This window comes from Pempheris klunzingeri, chromosome 6 (genome assembly GCF_042242105.1).
Source record: "Pempheris klunzingeri isolate RE-2024b chromosome 6, fPemKlu1.hap1, whole genome shotgun sequence".
Taxonomy (NCBI): domain Eukaryota; kingdom Metazoa; phylum Chordata; class Actinopteri; order Acropomatiformes; family Pempheridae; genus Pempheris; species Pempheris klunzingeri.
Genome location: NC_092017.1, coordinates 6,918,761 through 6,936,047, shown reverse-complemented (window position 1 = coordinate 6,936,047; position 17,287 = coordinate 6,918,761). Strand labels below are relative to the sequence as shown.

The 17,287-nt window shown below is 44.4% G+C and overlaps 4 protein-coding genes across 5 annotated transcripts; 1 reads left to right on the top strand and 3 right to left on the bottom strand.

The window, feature by feature from the left end:
* Positions 1–5: 5 nt before the first annotated feature.
* On the bottom strand, positions 6–2,556 carry LOC139203089 (ICOS ligand-like). 2 transcript variants are annotated; one of them, XM_070832749.1, is made up of 5 exons: positions 2,144–2,556; positions 1,722–2,045; positions 1,359–1,643; positions 1,107–1,277; positions 6–315 (listed from the first exon to the last, which is right to left on the bottom strand). In XM_070832749.1, exons 1-5 carry the CDS (start codon positions 2,280–2,282, stop codon positions 239–241), a joined length of 996 nt encoding a protein of 331 aa, XP_070688850.1. In that variant the 5' UTR covers positions 2,283–2,556; the 3' UTR covers positions 6–238. The 2 variants fall into 2 exon arrangements, with proteins under 2 accessions (XP_070688850.1, XP_070688852.1); XM_070832751.1 differs by having other exon boundaries at positions 2,358–2,556.
* A 1,512-nt stretch (positions 2,557–4,068) lies between these two features.
* Positions 4,069–7,584, top strand: gtpbp6 (GTP binding protein 6 (putative)). The gene is made up of 10 exons (XM_070832782.1): positions 4,069–4,562; positions 4,649–4,786; positions 4,877–4,947; positions 5,028–5,158; positions 5,257–5,327; positions 5,692–5,850; positions 5,949–6,157; positions 6,519–6,667; positions 7,021–7,173; positions 7,252–7,584. Exons 1-10 carry the CDS (start codon positions 4,166–4,168, stop codon positions 7,376–7,378), a joined length of 1,605 nt encoding a protein of 534 aa, XP_070688883.1. The 5' UTR covers positions 4,069–4,165; the 3' UTR covers positions 7,379–7,584.
* On the bottom strand, positions 7,555–10,980 carry LOC139203116 (phosphatidylinositol specific phospholipase C X domain containing 1). Its single transcript, XM_070832783.1, has 6 exons — positions 10,560–10,980; positions 9,893–10,029; positions 9,188–9,316; positions 8,957–9,112; positions 8,699–8,882; positions 7,555–7,967 (listed from the first exon to the last, which is right to left on the bottom strand). The coding sequence occupies exons 1-6, from the start codon at positions 10,639–10,641 to the stop codon at positions 7,717–7,719; spliced, it is 939 nt and encodes a 312-aa protein (XP_070688884.1). The 5' UTR covers positions 10,642–10,980; the 3' UTR covers positions 7,555–7,716.
* A 2,287-nt stretch (positions 10,981–13,267) lies between these two features.
* LOC139202784 (phosphatidylinositol-specific phospholipase C, X domain containing 1) lies at positions 13,268–16,410 on the bottom strand. The gene is made up of 7 exons (XM_070832358.1): positions 16,345–16,410; positions 16,058–16,176; positions 15,520–15,662; positions 15,292–15,420; positions 14,918–15,073; positions 14,262–14,442; positions 13,268–14,168 (listed from the first exon to the last, which is right to left on the bottom strand). The coding sequence occupies exons 2-7, from the start codon at positions 16,173–16,175 to the stop codon at positions 13,924–13,926; spliced, it is 972 nt and encodes a 323-aa protein (XP_070688459.1). The 5' UTR covers position 16,176; positions 16,345–16,410; the 3' UTR covers positions 13,268–13,923.
* Positions 16,411–17,287: the final 877 nt, after the last annotated feature.

Below are 17,287 nucleotides of genomic sequence, written 5' to 3'. Positions count from 1 at the left end.
CCAGGTTTGAGATTGGGCGTCTTTTATTAAAGCTTGAAAGGACTCCTCCCTGTGGGAGTGCAGTAAACAGAACAGAGTGTGAGGTGGTGAGATGCTTTGTTAACCTCCAGTCTTTGTAAAAAGCCACACTGAATATTGAAGAGGCGAACCCAAGCAAACAAACAAACAAACAAATACGTATTTACAACTCAGTGCTCTGCTGCCTCAGGTCAACTAAAGTGACTGTCGGTGAGGATTTTTACACATCGGTCTCCTTCGGCTCCTGCTTCATCGGCTCCGCCTCCTCCCTGGACAGGCTGCCTTGCCGTTTGTTTCCTGGTGACAGCAGGAAACAGTCGTTTCAACAAGGACAGCAAAGGTTTTCAGCTCTCACACAAGCACCTGTCCCAAGTTAACCGAGCTGTGAGTGCAGGAAACATTTCTCTGACACTTTCTTCACCACAGAAACAGTATTTGAGGTCGTTAACTTATTACACGGCTTTGCTGAATACTTGATTCTGATTGGTCAGTTCCAGCATTTTACAGTCTGTTATTTCTGTATATCAGACCATTGATGTGGACACAGTTATGATAGATGAAGTAGAAGTTATTTCAAATCAATATTCTGTGTCAAAGTGTTCATTTCTTTCGTACAATGAGCTGTCTAATAAGTGGGATACTGGACAGCAAACAACAATCATTATTGCACTAATGACTAATGGTTCGCTGTACATTATCCTTTACATTATTCATGAGCACCATTCTGATTGGCTAGTTGCACCTCCTCCCCTTTATTTATTAGTCTTTAAAGATCTTTTAAAATGTCTTTAAAGATAAAGACTTTCTCTGATGTTTCCTGTGAAATATTGAACACTTTCACCGCTTCGGGTGAGTCATGAGTCTCTAAGGCCAGAAGCTTTGATGAGGAATCACTAAATGTTTGACCAGAAGGGTGAAGCTGCTTCTAAGGGAGAAACTTTCAGAATCTGTGTGCTTTTATGTTGGAAAAGTGGATTCTGTGAATATTTTGGACTGAATCAAACCGTGTGTTGAACAATCAGTGCCCGACTTTAAAGTTTCAACCCAGAGACCACAGTGATGGTGAGTCTTCTGCAGCAGGCGCCTACCTCTGTTGGCGTGTTCGTATTCGTGCTTCTTCCTCTTACTTATCCTGTCCAGGTGAATCTGATAGGCCACTCCGATCACCACCATGACGCCCACCACGGCACACAGAGCCGTGCTGAAGATCCACATGGCCTCTGATGCTCGGCTCACCACCTGGCTGCCCAGCGCTCCATCTTGGCAACAAGGAGAACCACAGGTTAGTGAACAGGTGGTGCGTTTGAGGCCTGATGATCAGCGGCCGGTGGATCACTCACAGCTCGTGGATGTCAGGGTTTCGTTCGTGAACGGGTTCTCTATGGTGCACGACACGCTGGAGTCTTTGGAAATGTTGACCTTCAGGTGGCTTGTGATGTTGTAGAGGTGGGAGCCTGGGAGCGATGCTGCCAGGGTCCTCACTGAGCCCTCTGGAGGCTCCTCTGTGTCGTTGATGAGCCAGTAAACCGCCGGCTCAGGAAACCCACCGCTGGAGTGACAGGAGAAGGCCGTTTCATCCCCCTGCGCTGCCTCTTCCCTCTGAAGCAGAGGAAAGCTGAAATGGGCTGCAAGCAGCCATCACAGACAGGAGTTAGTGCCCTTAAATATTCCTGTGATCTACCTGCTGTGTGTCTGACACTGACCTGCTGTCCTGAGGCACACGGTGCACAGCAGGTCACTCCGGTTCTCCCCTGAAATGCTGAACAGACTGTAATAGACTTTGTGTTGTGTAGGATCCACCAAGGCCAGCTCCAGAGAGAAGTTTCCGGTCAGGACAGCGTCACCAGAGATTGTGGCACTTTTCGAGCGCGACTCTTCCACTTTCCCATCCTGTCCCCACACCGATCTGAGCACCACTTCTTCCTCTTTCCTCCACTCAATGGAAAAATTCACCAAGGTTAATAATTTAGGGTAAAGGCAGGGCAGCGAGACTGGCCGGCCGATGATGCCGAGGACGCACTCCTCCTCTGTGGAGAAACAACAGCACAGGTAGATGATGAGTGACTCTCAGTGTAGGTGGTGTATCGGTGTGTATCATGCATGACCAGACAGGGAGTCATCTCACCCAGACAGGCGCAGAAACCCAGGAAGCTGAGCAGCAGTCCTGTGCGCCACAGCACCAGCGGCAACGTGTGCGCATGCAAGACACAAAAACCATCCAAAGACGTTTTCCTCTTTAAACTGGAGAACAAAGACAGGCCCATTTCTGACTGATAAGTCCGCCTGACTTCACTTCCCTGCCCTCTGCTCGTTCCCTTTCACAACTAGCTCACACACACCTTGTTTCACGCTGAAGGAATTCATTGTCTGTCATGTTGCGGCTTGTTGTGCCATCCCATCTCGGCTGCTCACTCTCTCTCTCTCTCTCTCTCTCGCCTTCTCTGATTGAAATGACCAGCAGCACAAGCGGATTTTAAAACAGATTCCCAGGCAGAAACAAGCTCAGTAGCTCAGCTCTCTCTGTTTCCATCTGCTTACATCCTGTCTGCAGACCCAATATGGAGCTCGGTCCAACCTGTTTGACTTCTTCTGAGGTGACACCCACTCCCACACCCACACGCTGTGATGCAGACACCATGCTATGGGAGCTGACAGGGAAGCTAGAACCAAATATTGCTATTCAAATATTTAACCCTTCCTGTTTAGTCCAGAAAACAGAGGAAGTGCATTTCAAAACAACTCACAACACATTCACGTGATTTATTCTATTCAATGTGATATTTGTACTTTTTGTTAAGATGATATTGAATCATATATCATAACAGATATCACAAAAAACAAATGCAGAGTTAATAAAAGCCTTTGAAAACCAATTCCTTGAGACATTTTACTGGTAAAAAGTTCTTAAAACTACTTTCCTACTTGGAAATGTAGGCTATTTCCCTTCTGTCACACTTTTTAAAACTTATTAAATGATCAAATAATGTATTACTTTCTTATTCTTTTTTTAATTTTACTTCTTAAATTAATGTTACGCGTGTTTTTGACAGTTTAATGGTAATGAACTAACATGTTTTAAGATGCCTGCTTGGATTTTTGTATTCAATAAATATTAATAAAAAAAGTATGAACAAAGACTCCTGTTCAGATCAGTTAATATTCTAACACACTACATCATGCAGACAGTCCTCTCTGTTTCACTAATAACAGCCAATTTTATATCCATGCTGGTGCTTCACTAAAAGCTCAGACCGACAACAGAAAGAAAATTAATTTTCCTCCAATTTTATCAGAAATGAAGCGGAACAAAAGCATGAAAATATATTTCCTTCTATCCAACATGTCAGAGCCACGTTATGAAGGAGGTGATGTGAATATATAGAACAGCTTGAAAATAAAGTGAACTTTAAAGGTGCAGTGACCCTGCAGCCCAGCAGGGGGCAGGACACGTGAGACGGTGGGACACCAAAATAGTTATTTTATTTCTTCTTTTTTATATTAGAGGACATTAATGCTCCATATTGTATTTCTAACACACAACTTGCTGAATTTTCAATAAATAAGTAAAGAAAATGGTGAGAGCTAAAGGACAAAGGAAATGACATAAACCGGAAACAGGACGATAGTAGCTAAGAGTTTTGCTCCCTTTGTAAAGTCTCCCAGGCAGCTTCTTCAGCCCGATGCAGGTAAAATATCTCACTCTAGTGACAATTGAATAATAAACACCAGCTTTAAACATTATGAAATCTATGTATGTAACCACACGTAGTTTAAAATGATATGCTTGTGTAACAAGCTGTAGTTTAGTACACAGCTTCGAGAGAAACGCTGCCTGGAAGACAAAACTCGGGACAAAATTTACTCCACTACAGCAAATACTCTGGGGCAGATAACGTGCAGTTTAAGCAGAACTAGCAGGCTTTAACTTTAGATTACGACATATTGAATGAGTGTCAGACTCAGTTAGACAGCGCATCCGCAGAGTTTCCGCTACAGCAGGTGGCAGCATGCGCTCCCAGGTAAAGTCAACATCCAGTAAACATGGAGGAGACAACATGGGTGACCTGGTGTCTCTGTTGTAGCACGATCAGTGTAAGTTAGTTCACTCTGTCTGGGATCCAGCAGCAGTCCCCGGCAGGACAGCAACATGACCGCACTGAGGAGGATCCATCCATGGCTCCCTCTCCTGCAGAGACGCACCTCACACAGCTGTCAGAGAGCAGCACCCACAGCCTGCGCCCTCCTCCACACACCTCACCCTGCAGCACCCCCACCACCCGGCCTCAGAGGTGCGTCTGCCTCGCAGTGGAGGTCGTTGTCACTCTCTGCGTGCAGGCTGAGGAGCACAGATGACTTCAGCGGAGGTCAGCACGCAGGATTAGAGGAGGAGGAGCAGGATGGGGATGAAGACTTCATTGGTGACAGCGAGGTGGAGGAGTTGTTCCAGCAGCAAGTTCCTGCAGGCATCCTAGAGGATCAGCACAGGGTGTTCATCGTGCACCCTGATGTGAAGTGGGGAAGCAGGAAGCAGCACCTGACCACTGGTAATAGGACAAGCATTCAGATATGAGTGTGGGGGGGTCATGCTGGGGGTCATGCTGTCTCACTGTGTTCACCACTCTCTGTGCAGCCGAGCTGATGATGGCCGAGGCTGTGGGGCTCGTGAACACTTTGGACAGCTGGAGAGTGGTGGACAAGATCATCGTCTCCACCAAGACACCGGAGAAGAAGAGGATATTTGGCAAAGGCAACTTCCAGTTTCTCACAGGTACGATCCGCTCTGTGTCCACCCACCTGTGAATCCGTGCAGCCAGTTTGTGTTACTATGACTCATCTGTGCTTCCCCCCCCCCTTTTAGAGAAAATCAGGCAAACAGCAGGAATCACTGCTGTGTTTGTGAATGTGGAGCGTCTGTCTTCTTTGTCTGAGGTGAGCTGGCCTCAAAGTTTCTGTCTGCCTGAAAACGGAAAGGTTTCGTGCGCTGATGGTTATTTTTTTCGTCCATGCAGAGGGAGCTGGAGGAAGCCTGGGGGGTTAAAGTGTTTGACAGATACACAGTGGTCCTCCACATCTTCCGCTGCAACGCCAGGACTAAAGAGGCCAAGTTACAGATCTCTCTGGCAGAAATCCCCCTGTCAAGGTAGCTTTGCCTGGTCTAAACTTCCCTTCATTTGCATTCCTTTTTCAAATTTGTAATCACCCGCTGGATTTGAAACTGTCTCCATCTGATGCTGGCAGATCTCGTCTAAAAAATGAAATGGCAAACTTGGACCAGCAGGGCGGAGGAACGAGATACATCGGAGGTTCAGGTAATGTCCTGAGCACCTGAGCGATGAGCGTGTGCACATCTGGTTGTCCCACCCTCACCCAACACGGACCCTGACAGCTCTGAGCCGGGTTCTGTCTGAGGTTTCTTCCTGTTAAAGGGGAGTTTTTCCTTGCCATTGTCATGCGATGCTCGCTCATGCAGGATTCTTGAATCCTTGATTTTTAATTCATGAATCGTTGGGTCTCTCTGAATTAAAGAGTTTGGTCTAGACCTGCTCTTTTATGGAAAGTGTCCTAAGATAACATTTATTATTGTTATTGTTATGCTATATAGATAAAGATTGATTGGTTATAGTGAGCTGATCTGTCAGAGAGGAGCTTCAGCTCTGTGATTGGTCCTTTCAGGCGAGACACTGCTGGAGGTCCAGCAGAGGCTGCTGAAGGAGCGGGAGGGGAGAATTCGCTTGGCGCTGGAAAAACTGCGGAAAAAGAGGCACCTGCTGAGATCTCAGCGAAAACACAAGGAGTTCCCCATCGTCTCTGTGTTGGGGTACACCAACTGTGGTGAGAGGCTGGAAGCAGCTCTGATACTCCGCAACATTCAGGGCTTCAGTTCGATGATGGTGATTGTACTTTTGCGTTCTTCCCAATCATCTGCCCAGGAAAAACAACCCTGATCAAAGCGCTCACTGGCGACAGCGGCCTCCAGCCCAGAAACCAGCTTTTCGCCACACTGGACGTCACCATCCACGCCGGCCAGCTGCCCAGCCGCATGACCGTCCTGTACATGGACACCATCGGCTTCCTGTCCCAGCTGCCCCACCAGCTCATCGACTCCTTCTCTGCCACACTGGAAGACATTAAACACTCAGTATGTGCCTGAGGCTCTTATCAGATATCTTATTGACTAAGAGCTGCAGCAAATGGTTGATTAATCCGTTAGTTGTCAACTATTTGATTCAAAATTTTCTGATTTCAGCTTCTCAAATGGGAATGTTTTCTGGTTTCTTTAGCCCTCTGTGACTGTAAACTGAATACAAGACATTAGATGACGTCATTTGGAAACACTGATCGACATCTTTCACCAATTTCTGACATTTTACCGAACAGACAACTAATGGATAAATAGAGAAAACGATCTACAGATTCAGCCATAGTGAAAATAATCATTAGTTTTGGGCTTATTTGGAGCAGAGTTGTTGACTTGGAGCTCGTCCTTCTCGTCTTTCCAGGATCTGCTGGTCCACGTCAGAGACGTCAGTCATCCGGAGACGGTGAACCAGAAGGTGAACGTACTGAATATCCTGAAGAGCCTCCAAATCCCAGACAGGCTGATGAACTCCATGATAGAAGTCCACAATAAGATTGACCTCATTGACAGGTGAGAGAAAAGCACAGATTTGGGGACTTTTGGGCAGATCTGTTTAATTCAGTACAGAATGGAAAATAAGACAAAGTTTATCCTTAAGGAAAGAAATAGCAAATATAAGCATGTATGTCATAAAATACCATATTCAACTATTCTCAAAACCATTTAAGACATTGAATTTATGTAGCTAATTTGCAGGTATAATTATTAATTGTCATAATCTTCCAGGACACCCCGCATTCATGTGGATTTATTATGGGGCTCATGATTTTATTGACCTGTTTTTGTGAGTGCTGTGTGAATGGGGCTGAGCCAGAGCTCTATTTAGTCTTTAGAGGAAGAAAACAGTCTGCTGTCCCTCTCAGCTCCCACGTCACAGAGCCCAACACGCTGCCCATATCTGCCCTGGAAGGGCGAGGCCTGGACGAGCTGAAGAAAGCCATGGAGGCACAGATTGTAAACTCTACAGGAAAACACATTGTAGATCTCGAAGTTGACCTCAGCACTCCTCAGTTAAGGTGAGAGTGGTTCTTGTGTCTAAATTCAAAGTTTAGGCCAGGAAAGCGTTCATAGTAAATGTGCACCCCCATCCACAGCTGGCTGTACAAAGAAGCCACAGTGCAGGACGTGCAGGTGAATGCAGATGAAGGCACGGCTGTCGTCAAGGTCATCATCAGCACGGCTGCGTATGGACGCTACAAGAAAGTGTTCTCAGGCAGATAGAAGAGCAGGGAGGAGGGTCATCCGTCCTGCTGCCAGACTACAGCTCCAAAGAAACTACTGGTGCATTCGGACCGCAAAGAGTGCCACAAAACAGACTATGTATTGTACAGTAGATTCAAATATTTGAGTGAGTGAAAACACAGACTGTGTATTGGTGGGAAATAAGACACAGAAACTCAGATTTGTAAATACAGATTTCTTTCAGTTATAAATCTTATTGTAGACAAAAGTGCAAATGAGCTGACAGAAATATAGAAGAGAGGAAATTAGGTATACAGGAGCTATTCTAGGATCAGTTCGCGCACAATAAAATCACAGATGAATGATGTTTTTTTTTTTTATCTGATGGCATTCTTCCTGATTAGTTTTTGGTTCAGTGCTATGACCAGAGGGCAGAGGGGGAGGGGACCCACAAAGTCTCCTGCGATGATGTTGAGGCTCTTGGGGTCCGACCCAGGGATCTGCTCCTCCAGCCATTCCCTCAAACACTCCCAGTTACTGAACGTTAGCGTCTGCAGGGATTGCTTCAGGTTCTTGGTGATGTAATACCTATCAGCTGTCAGGTTCAGGCCGGAGACGAAGAAGCCATCTGAAAAAAGAAAACCAGCTCATGAAAACATACATAATGCGCTTTACTTACTTACTTGATGGGGTAGTTTTTTGATGTGGGGTTTTATGAGGTATTTATTTTGCCACTTAAAAAAACACTTCAGTTTAATTATACACTATATTTGTAATATTTTCACTGCTTTACATTGCAGACAGCTCTTTGCGATGGGGAACTGATTCTATTTTTGCTCACACAAAGCCATCAGACCTTGCAAAAAAAAAAACAGAAGTTGCTGATCCACAGTGACCTCGATCAGTTTGCTTGTGTTACTGTGCGACTAAAGTGTTTTAAATGGTTAGATGGGATCCAAACTAATGTGTCAGTTCATTGATGGAGGCAGCGGAAGCACTTGCAAACTCCTGTGTTCTGTGGAGTTAAATTACTGTTTTTGCCAATGGAGTCTGGCTTTGAAGCGAGCAAAGAGAGAGGGAGAGAGAGAGAACTGCCACAGTCCCGCATCAAAACAGCTGTCTGCAGGCAATGTAAAGCTGCTCCTAGCTGGCTAAAACATGTTTTTCTGCTGTCCCTGTCCACAGCCGTAAATTGCTTAGTGTCCATGTTGGGACTCCAGCCTGCTCCTCCAAAGTGGGGGTGCACTGACCATGATCTACTGTAGGTAGCGCACTGACTGTAGATACGTTCTTTATACAATCCCTTTCAAATATTCAGAGCCATCCCTTTAAAGACATTTGAATGTAAACGAATCTCACCTGGACGTCCCTGGTCCTTGTGCCAGTTCAGGTAAGTGATCACTCCTTGTGCTGTGTGCTGGTTGGCCCACCAGTAGGGGATGGCAGGCCACAGCTCCTCATGTCTGGCTGCAAGCTGGGAGTCATAAGACAGGACGACCTGGTAACCAGATGCCCACAGACTCCGCAAGGTCACGACGGGCTCCTGTGGAGGGCAGATAGTGTGAGGCCCTGTGTTGGTCATACACCATATATCAGCTCCACAAGTAGAAAACTAACCTTGCGGGGGCAGAGCTTTGAGCCGAAAAGCCTCTTCAAGGATAAAATAAAGGACTGATGGAGTTTGTCATCGATCCCTTCAAAATGGCTGCAAGCGAGGATAACGATCTCCTTTGGGTGAGAGTCCAGCCAGGTGGCGACAGACAACAGCGTTTCCTGTGAAGGAAGGATATTTACTACAAACCTACTCTGAGAGCCCAAATAGATTTTCATTAAGATTATTACACTCACCAAAACTGTCAAATGTGTGTAGATGACGTGTGTGAAGTACAGGTCGCTGGACGAGTCATTGGGTTTGTGTGCAATGCGGAGATCGAAAAACCGAATCCCCATCGAGAGTTGCTCCTCGATGCTTTTGTCCTGCAAGCACAGCATAAAACATGATCAAAAACACTTACCATTGTAATACTTTCCAATTGACATCAGACGTATTAAAAACCACAAGTTCCTTCGTGAAAATGTAATTTCATCTGTGATCTTGGATGAAAAAAAGCCATTTTCACATCACATATCAAGATCATGTTTCCAAATGTTCTTTAAAGCTGTTATGATCCATATATTTATATCAAGGAGGGATCAAGAGGTCATGTGCATAAGAAAGAGGTCGCCTGTAGTGGTGAATCATCACCCAACTATAGAGCAGTTCCTCTTATATCTACAGAGCTTTTTAGCGTCTTCCAGCTCATTGTTTTGGTTTTCTGGCCACAACTTTACTCCAACAGCTCTCACCGGCATTCTTCAGTGAAAAAAGCTCTGCTGAACTCACACAGACGTCTGACTGGATGAACAACACACTAAACAATACAAAGGTATTGTGCAAAAACACAACAATGCCCTCACAGTCCCATCGGGGCTCTCATACCACTTTGACAACATAATCACAGACTGTGACCTACATTATAATCAGCACTAGTTGTCTGGCTGCTGTTGCCGTACCTGTGTTGTAGCCCATTTAAAAATGGCAGGTCTGGTAAAGCAGGAGAAGAGTCCATCCAGCAGCCTGAAAAAGTCTGATTCGGACCGGACCAAGGGGGAGTTTATGTCCAGACAGTAGCTCATGGCGTCATGGCTCCCTGGTGTGAACAGACACATTAAAGCTTCAGCAGATCCTCCAATCAGCTCTGAACTGGGAGAGAATAGTTCCTGGTACTACACACATAACCATTAGACTACAATCAGTCTTTAAAATTCTACTCTCTGGTATTTTAAATGGTCCCTGTGAGTGAACTTGTACAGATGAAATGTGTTCTCAGGTATCTCACTTGATCTCTGTGAGGCTTCCTCAAGTCTAAATAAAAAAAGCTTAACCAACTCATTAACTAAGCCAATACAGGTGATCATAAAATAATCAGATGGAAAAAAAGAAGAGAAATACAGAAAAGAAAAAGAAGAAGAAGAAGGCACCCACAGTTAACATCGACCCAGAGATGTTCAGTGTGTTAATCAGCTGTGATGTACAAACAGTAGAAGTAAGTTAGTCTTATTACATCATGATCGTCCTGTGTGACTGGAGATCTATTTGCTGACAGTATAAGAGGAATGTTCAGTATTGTGCTCCGGTAGAAGTTGCTGACAGCAGCCACAGAAGAGGTGTAACATGTACCGGGTATGGCCAGGTGTGCCAGGGGAACGTCCCACAGCTCCTCGGGGAGATCTGACATCCAGTCCTGGCAGCTGAGATCCATGTCGCACCGTCAGCCTCAGACCTGCAGGAGACTAAATCCCAGAAGCCGGTTTCTGCTAATCATGATACGACCGACCCTGTCCCCTCCTTTATCTAACTCCTTTACATCGACCACAAACTGCACCCCAGAGGAGGAGGAGGAGGAGGAGACTTTGAATTTCCTGATTCCTCTGTGGTGATGATGGACACGTTTCACTGTGTCACATGAGCAGTGGCGCTTCAGATAACATGGTTCATCTCGGGATGATCACATCACTTGTATTTCTCTGTATTGTGTGCCCCTCACCACTTTATTCACCCTGATCCCATCAGGGCTGAGTTGCTTTTACGCTCCTTCTTCATCAACCCCGACGCTGCTGTGACGTTTGAAGGGGGGCGGGGCATGCAGCAAACCGGAAGTAGAGTAAATGGTGTAAATAAACGGATGTGAGTACATCAATGAAGAAAACTCTGCAGAAAAAACAGAGACTCCAACATTTCATTATAGGGAAGCACAAAACAATTGCTGCTAAAACCACCACGGTGATCTGAATTATTTAAATATGTTAAAGTTGATTAAATAAAGCCATTATTACACTATGTATGAGTGAAACTGTCTAAAAGTTAAGCGTTTGGACAGTCCTAATTTCAGGTGTAGTGGGTGTCATCTGCACACTTGCAGGACTTATTTTAGACATAAAATAAAATCACAGGTGCTCCATAAGTAAAGGACTTACTTATCTTTACTAGGCGACATTGCCTCATAAAAATGTAAGGTAGTGTTGTGGAATAAGATAAACTTATACGGATGTTTAAGTTTAATACAACACAAAGCTTTTGTCAGCTTGGCACAGTTTAGACACAGACAGTCAAATCCCTAAAACTTGAAATAAAAGGATGCTGGCTCAGCTTTACACGGCACGTCCTGGGTCACACACTCTTCTGGGGTCACGATGGACACGTTTCACTGTCACAAGAACACAAGAGCTGGTTTTACCACCAGAGAGGAGACAGAACAATGTCTGTGTGTACGTTACTCAAGGTCAAACCCTTCCATTATTATCAGGGGGGTCAGGAACATCACCAGAGTCAGCATGTTACCACTAGGTGATAAGATGAGGTCCTCCAAGGTCCACAATAACCATTGTAGTCTGGTGACATGTCTTTTTATAATGCTAAAGTTAAGTTTAGTCTTTTTTGACTTCATTCTTCCCTTTTCTCTTTTCATAAAGCCATGAAGATATTAATCACTTATTCATGATTCACTTATTTATCAAACGAAAATGTGATAAAACGCTTAATATCTGACACATTCAACTATTTTGGGTGATATGTACTGTAGGGCAGAGTGGTTTCAAATGAAGGGGGACAGACTGAAAGTAGTTTGTGTCATATTATATCATAAAGAAAAACCCCAACCATAATATTACCTGCATAATTTCAAAATTTTAACATGTGGATATGTGTAACGTTTGTAACTAGATAATATTTTACATGGTTCCCAGTAAAAGAGCAGTAATTGTTGCTTCACTTATATCCCTTCTGGCTAATCTGCTCTTTTAATGTGATTTTATTTACCTTAGAATTTCTTTAATGTAACTAAAAATTACACCTTTTTTCCTGGTTTCCTTGTTGCACTTTTCTTTAAAGCTGACAATGTGTTGATGTCAAGTTTATTTATACAAGTACTGATTATTTCAGTTAATATACTTGGTTGAGAACTAATTTATGTTTAATCTTGTGTGTTGCACACTGATGGGGTATTTACAGTGACCTGTAGCTGAGACAGAAACAAATGGTTTGATAGAATATAACAGGAAACACTTTGGAACATTAGTTAAATCTTTTTCATCTGAATTTTGCCAACGGATCACAAAATAGACGTTAACTTTGAAATTGAATTTGGTTGGAGAACACATATGTAAATGACATTACGTCTATTGAACATTTATCTTTTTATTCCATTTTAGAATTATGAATTCATTATTTAAACACAGGATAAGGAAGCAGAATAATAAACTGGCAAATTTGAGAATCCTTTTGGCTTCAAAATGAAGACTGAATAAATCAATTTGATCTGGACTTTCTGAAAATTCTATTCTAGCAAACATCTTAAAAGTGTAAAATTATCCCAAAGGCTCGACACTAAGGGGACAGTTTAATGACCGTTATATACCATTAGTGGGAATTTTTCTTCTTTAATATCTTCACCCCTCGTGATTTTAAGCAGAATTTTAAAAAAGTGACAAAGGGAAACTTTTTATCCACTAAACTCATCTGCATCATAGAAACAAATCATTTGCCTGTTGTTTCTCATGAAAGATGTTTCAGACTGAACTGATCCCAGAGCAGCAGAGACTCAGACAGATGTCGTAACACAAACTATTGACGCAAAGGCTTTGAAAAGGAACACAGACTGAACAGGAACACAAAAGCGTTTCCCCTTTGTGGACCTCTAGGGACTGAACACGCCCCACACACACACACACACACACACACACACACACACACACACACACACCTGCTTTGTGTAAATGAGACACGGTGAGCAGAAACACTGAAATGCTTCGGCAGAGACATGAGCGAAACATTGTAACATTGATCTGTCCTTCCGAATCTGATCGGTGAAAAAGAGTGTGATGACTGGCTCCAAAATGCTCTTGTTTATTGGAAATGCTCATCTCCACAGGCACAGCGGTGCAGCGTTACTTTAAATCAAGGCCTAGCCTGTTGACTTAAGTATATTATAAATAGAACAGTCAAGGTTGGGTACATGCGGATAAGTTTTCCATGCAGTTTGCATAAGTTTGCATTTCATGTCTTCTCTACATTCTCTATGGATACATACGTGTATTGCAGGTGATGCAGTTTAGCTACTTCTTCAACTTGCTGCCCACATGTCATAACTATAAAAGTGTGTGGCCTACATTAGTCATATGTGCTTGCTGAATACATTGTTTGTGCTTAATCATCTAAAATGCCTACATTAAGGTGAAATTAGTTGTATCATTATTGCTTTGGTCAGCGTAACATAAAACTGGCCACCTCGCCGCCTCGTGAAAACTGATACAGTACATTGCATAAATAGTGAACTGAATGTAAACAAAGGGGTGCAGGTCAAAATACCAAAAAGTCTGTTTTCAAGCAGCTTTAAGACTGAAATATACATTTCTCTGCCTCCAGTAAGTGCATTCATATTTAGATGATTTAGATTCAAGTATTTTTCTCTTAACAAAACAAGCTTGTGTGTATTTTCATGCTGTTGTTCACATTTTTTTGTAGGATAATTAAAATTGGTGAAAAGTCATGAGGACCATTTGAGTAGTTTCTCATTCAGTGTAACGACAGTAGGAACAAACTGGCTCTCAGTGATAAAGTCCCCAGCAATGATGTTGAGAGAGCCCACTCTGGAGCCGGGAGTCTGCTCCTTCACCCAGCTCAGCAGCGTCGGATACGTGGACATCACCAGGTCCTTCAGGGACTCTGTCGGGTGTGTGCAGATGTATTTCAGGTCCTCCGTCAGATTAATTCCTGTGACGAAGAAACCTCCTGAAACAAAGGACAAATACAATGTTAAAATTAAACTCATCATTGGATTTTTCTCCAAACTGTGTTTGCTGATAAGAATCAACAGCAGATTACCTGGTCTGCCATGTTGTTTCCTGTGTTCAAACACCTCGATCAGAGCCTCCGCTTTACATTTGTTGGCCCACCAGTAAGGAATGTGTGGCCACAGGTCGCTGTGACAGCTGACGATGCTGTGTTCATAGGACACAATCACTGTGTAGCCTAAAGCCCACAGGTTTCGGAGCGTTAACACTTCCTAAAATCAACAGAATGAGAGGATTAGTTTCATTTTCTGTCGTGTGTTGTTTCGCTTTATTTATACGGTTCGGCTGGTGTTATTCTTCATTACACTTACTGAGAAAGAAACATGTGGAAAGGCCAAAAACAGTTAAAAATGTGTTAGTTTGTCTCTCAACAGAGTGCCAGAGTCATAACTGCATCTCTGTGATGCATTTCTTTCATCAGTGTTTCTGACAAAAAAATCAAGCGTGTTCCAGGAGTTTACTCTCCGTATTCTAAGACTAAAATCAATATTTACTTTGTGAGCACTGAATGCCCCAGGCCCTCTGGTTCTTACTGAAGATTCAAATAATTAAAAATGACTCACGAATATAGAGATGTAACAGCTGTGCATTGCAGTTTTTAGCAAATGTTTAATGTGATTAACGCACATTTGATGCTCCACTGAGTACCAACAGCTGCAGCACATATGTGAGATTGAGAAGCCGTACCGTTTTGGGACAGAGTTTTGAGGTGAATACGTTGCGTATGGTTGTGAGCAGCAGAGTGTGGAGCTCCTGACTCAGGCCGAGGAAGTGACTGAAGGAGAGGATGACCACCTCTTTGGGATGAGCATCCAGCCACTCTCTTATCTCCATTAGAACGGTCTGCCAGGAAAACACAAGTTACAATTTAGTCTCAGCTTCTACAGCAGGAGCCTTATTTTAGAGGCTAACAGGTAAAACACGTGAAACATTGGCAGGTTATCTGATAGGAATCAAATCCTCATGGTTATTGTTGCAGATGCAGATGACCTTTATAGGATCATAGAGTTCACAGGAGCAACTTCCTTGTGGGCGTTTGTGTCAGCATGCTGTTACTTCACCTCCACAGTGAGCGTGGTGTAGACTCCGTGGTAGAAGTACAGATCAGTGGAGTTGTCATTGGGCCTGTGTGCAATTCTCAGGTCACAGTATCTGATCCCACAGTCCAGCTGCTGCTTTATAGTGTACTCCTGCAAGACACAGGAAGCCATTATACGAGGTCCAGCTTCAAATGTTTTATAAACTACGAGTCGCCACTAGACGACGCGTCTGTTTCCCTGATTCATTACCTGGGTTATTGCCCATTTGTACACAAATGGGCGAATAAGAGGCTTCATGTATTTGTCCAGCTTTTGGAGCATGTCTGGCTGCATAAGGTCAACGGGGGATCTGTCATTCATATCCAGACAGTAGGTTATTGCATTGTGGCTGCCTAATTGGAGAAAAGACAATAAACATAGTAATTACTAGACGTATTGTGTAACATGTAACAGCTCAGCATACTGCAGCTCCAGAAATCACATATATACAGAAATCTGTATTTAGTTATGTGTTCTGTTTGTGCGGCACGTGTCTGTATCTGTTTCTGAATTTAAAGTGCCTCTCTGTTGTCTGCACTGTATTTGCCTGCGCTTTGCATGTGTTTTCTTAAGCTGCAGCGCTGAGCTCTCTGGGCCACCCTAAACAGCAGCCAGTCAGATAGTAATAAATAGTCTGGAAATGATTATTTGAAGTGTTTGGGGTAAACCGAAACCACTCACACACCACACATACCCTCACTAGTAACCTTCACCTAACAACCTCCATCACAGTTGCATGGCAGCTTACCTGGGATGGCCAGGTGGTACAGGGGGGTGTCCCACAGAGCACATGGCAGGTGAGACATCCAGCTCTCCATGGGCAGCTCTGCCAGGCTCAGCTCGCTCACTCCGGACACCGAGGACATACTGAACACGTTCAATGGACAAGAGCAAGAGAGACTATTAAAGCTGCTGTTGGAGCGTATCTGCGGCTGAGGGGCTTTCCTGTGTACTTAGGAGAAATCAGTGGTGTGTAAGGAGCCGCTGTGTTGTGTCCAGCCTGAGAGCTGTTAGTTCTGTTTATCTCACACTTACTTGATCAAAGTGCTGCTGCTGCTTCCTCCGAATCGCCAAACCCGCTGAACCAGCCAAACCACCACAGAGGAGAAACACGAAGTCTAAAACGACAGGCGTGTGCCCGACAAAGTCGTCCATCCCACAGCATTAGAGCATGTCATGGCTGTGCATAAAACATGTATGATGTGATCCGGAGATAAAGCGTGGCCGCGTCCCTCCCCAGCAGATCGCTCTGGTTACCTTTTGCACCTGCACAGCCCGGGGAGACGAGGACGGTGGGCCCGGCGCATTTTAGCTGCAACTATCGTTTATCCACGAGGACCCACGCATGATGATCTGCTTCGGAGCATCAGCGCGGAGGCTCCCTCCGTGCACCGGGCGTCTGTCGGTCCCTGCTGAGGTGCAGCAGGGAGGGCGGCACCGCGCCTGCTGACAGATCAGCAGATGCGGAGAGGCTCTCCTCTTAAAGAGCCCACCGAAATGTTAACCCACAGGGCAGAGGGGAGTGTTTTCTGAGGCTGGAAACTCCCAGACATACCGCAGCCCTGCACAGACCCCCCACACGTGACGCCACAGTAGGTGTTTCCCTCATAAAACACCTGGTGAGACGTCACCAAGGGCGTGGCCACAGGTAGGAAGTAACAAACAGACAGTCTTCCTGTTATTTACTTAAATTTGAGCTACTGATGGATAGAATATTAAAGCCAAGGTGTGTGGTTCTCATCCTGGGGGTTGGGACCCTTGAGGGGGTCCGAGGATCATGCAGAGCGGTCTCCATACAGTTAAAGCTGCACTGTGAAGTTTTGTTGTAAACAAACTTGTGTTTACATTCATGTGTCTTCGATGCCTGACAACACTGTGATTTCCTTTCTGTCCGTCCAACTTGTAAGGACACTGCTCCATGGCGCCGCAAGTGGTCAAAAACCCCACAGGGTACCTTTAAAAGAACAATTTATTTTCC

Coding starts and splice junctions, on each gene's coding strand:
- LOC139202784 (XM_070832358.1), bottom strand. CDS start 16,175: ATGTCCTCGGTGTCCGGAGTGAGCGAGCTGAGCCTGGCAGAGCTGCCC. Junction 15,421..15,519: donor ACAAATGGGCAATAACCCAG/GTAATGAATCAG, acceptor TGTGTCTTGCAG/GAGTACACTATAAAGCAGCA. Junction 15,074..15,291: donor ACACCACGCTCACTGTGGAG/GTGAAGTAACAG, acceptor TTTTCCTGGCAG/ACCGTTCTAATGGAGATAAG.
- LOC139203116 (XM_070832783.1), bottom strand. CDS start 10,641: ATGGATCTCAGCTGCCAGGACTGGATGTCAGATCTCCCCGAGGAGCTG. Junction 10,030..10,559: donor GGCACACCTGGCCATACCCG/GTACATGTTACA, acceptor TGTTCACACCAG/GGAGCCATGACGCCATGAGC. Junction 9,113..9,187: donor ACACACATTTGACAGTTTTG/GTGAGTGTAATA, acceptor CTTCCTTCACAG/GAAACGCTGTTGTCTGTCGC.
- LOC139203089 (XM_070832749.1), bottom strand. CDS start 2,282: ATGGGCCTGTCTTTGTTCTCCAGTTTAAAGAGGAAAACGTCTTTGGAT. Junction 2,046..2,143: donor GGGTTTCTGCGCCTGTCTGG/GTGAGATGACTC, acceptor GTTTCTCCACAG/AGGAGGAGTGCGTCCTCGGC. Junction 1,644..1,721: donor CGTGTGCCTCAGGACAGCAG/GTCAGTGTCAGA, acceptor GGCTGCTTGCAG/CCCATTTCAGCTTTCCTCTG.
- gtpbp6 (XM_070832782.1), top strand. CDS start 4,166: ATGACCGCACTGAGGAGGATCCATCCATGGCTCCCTCTCCTGCAGAGA. Junction 4,948..5,027: donor GTCTGTCTTCTTTGTCTGAG/GTGAGCTGGCCT, acceptor TCGTCCATGCAG/AGGGAGCTGGAGGAAGCCTG. Junction 7,174..7,251: donor CTCAGCACTCCTCAGTTAAG/GTGAGAGTGGTT, acceptor CCCCATCCACAG/CTGGCTGTACAAAGAAGCCA.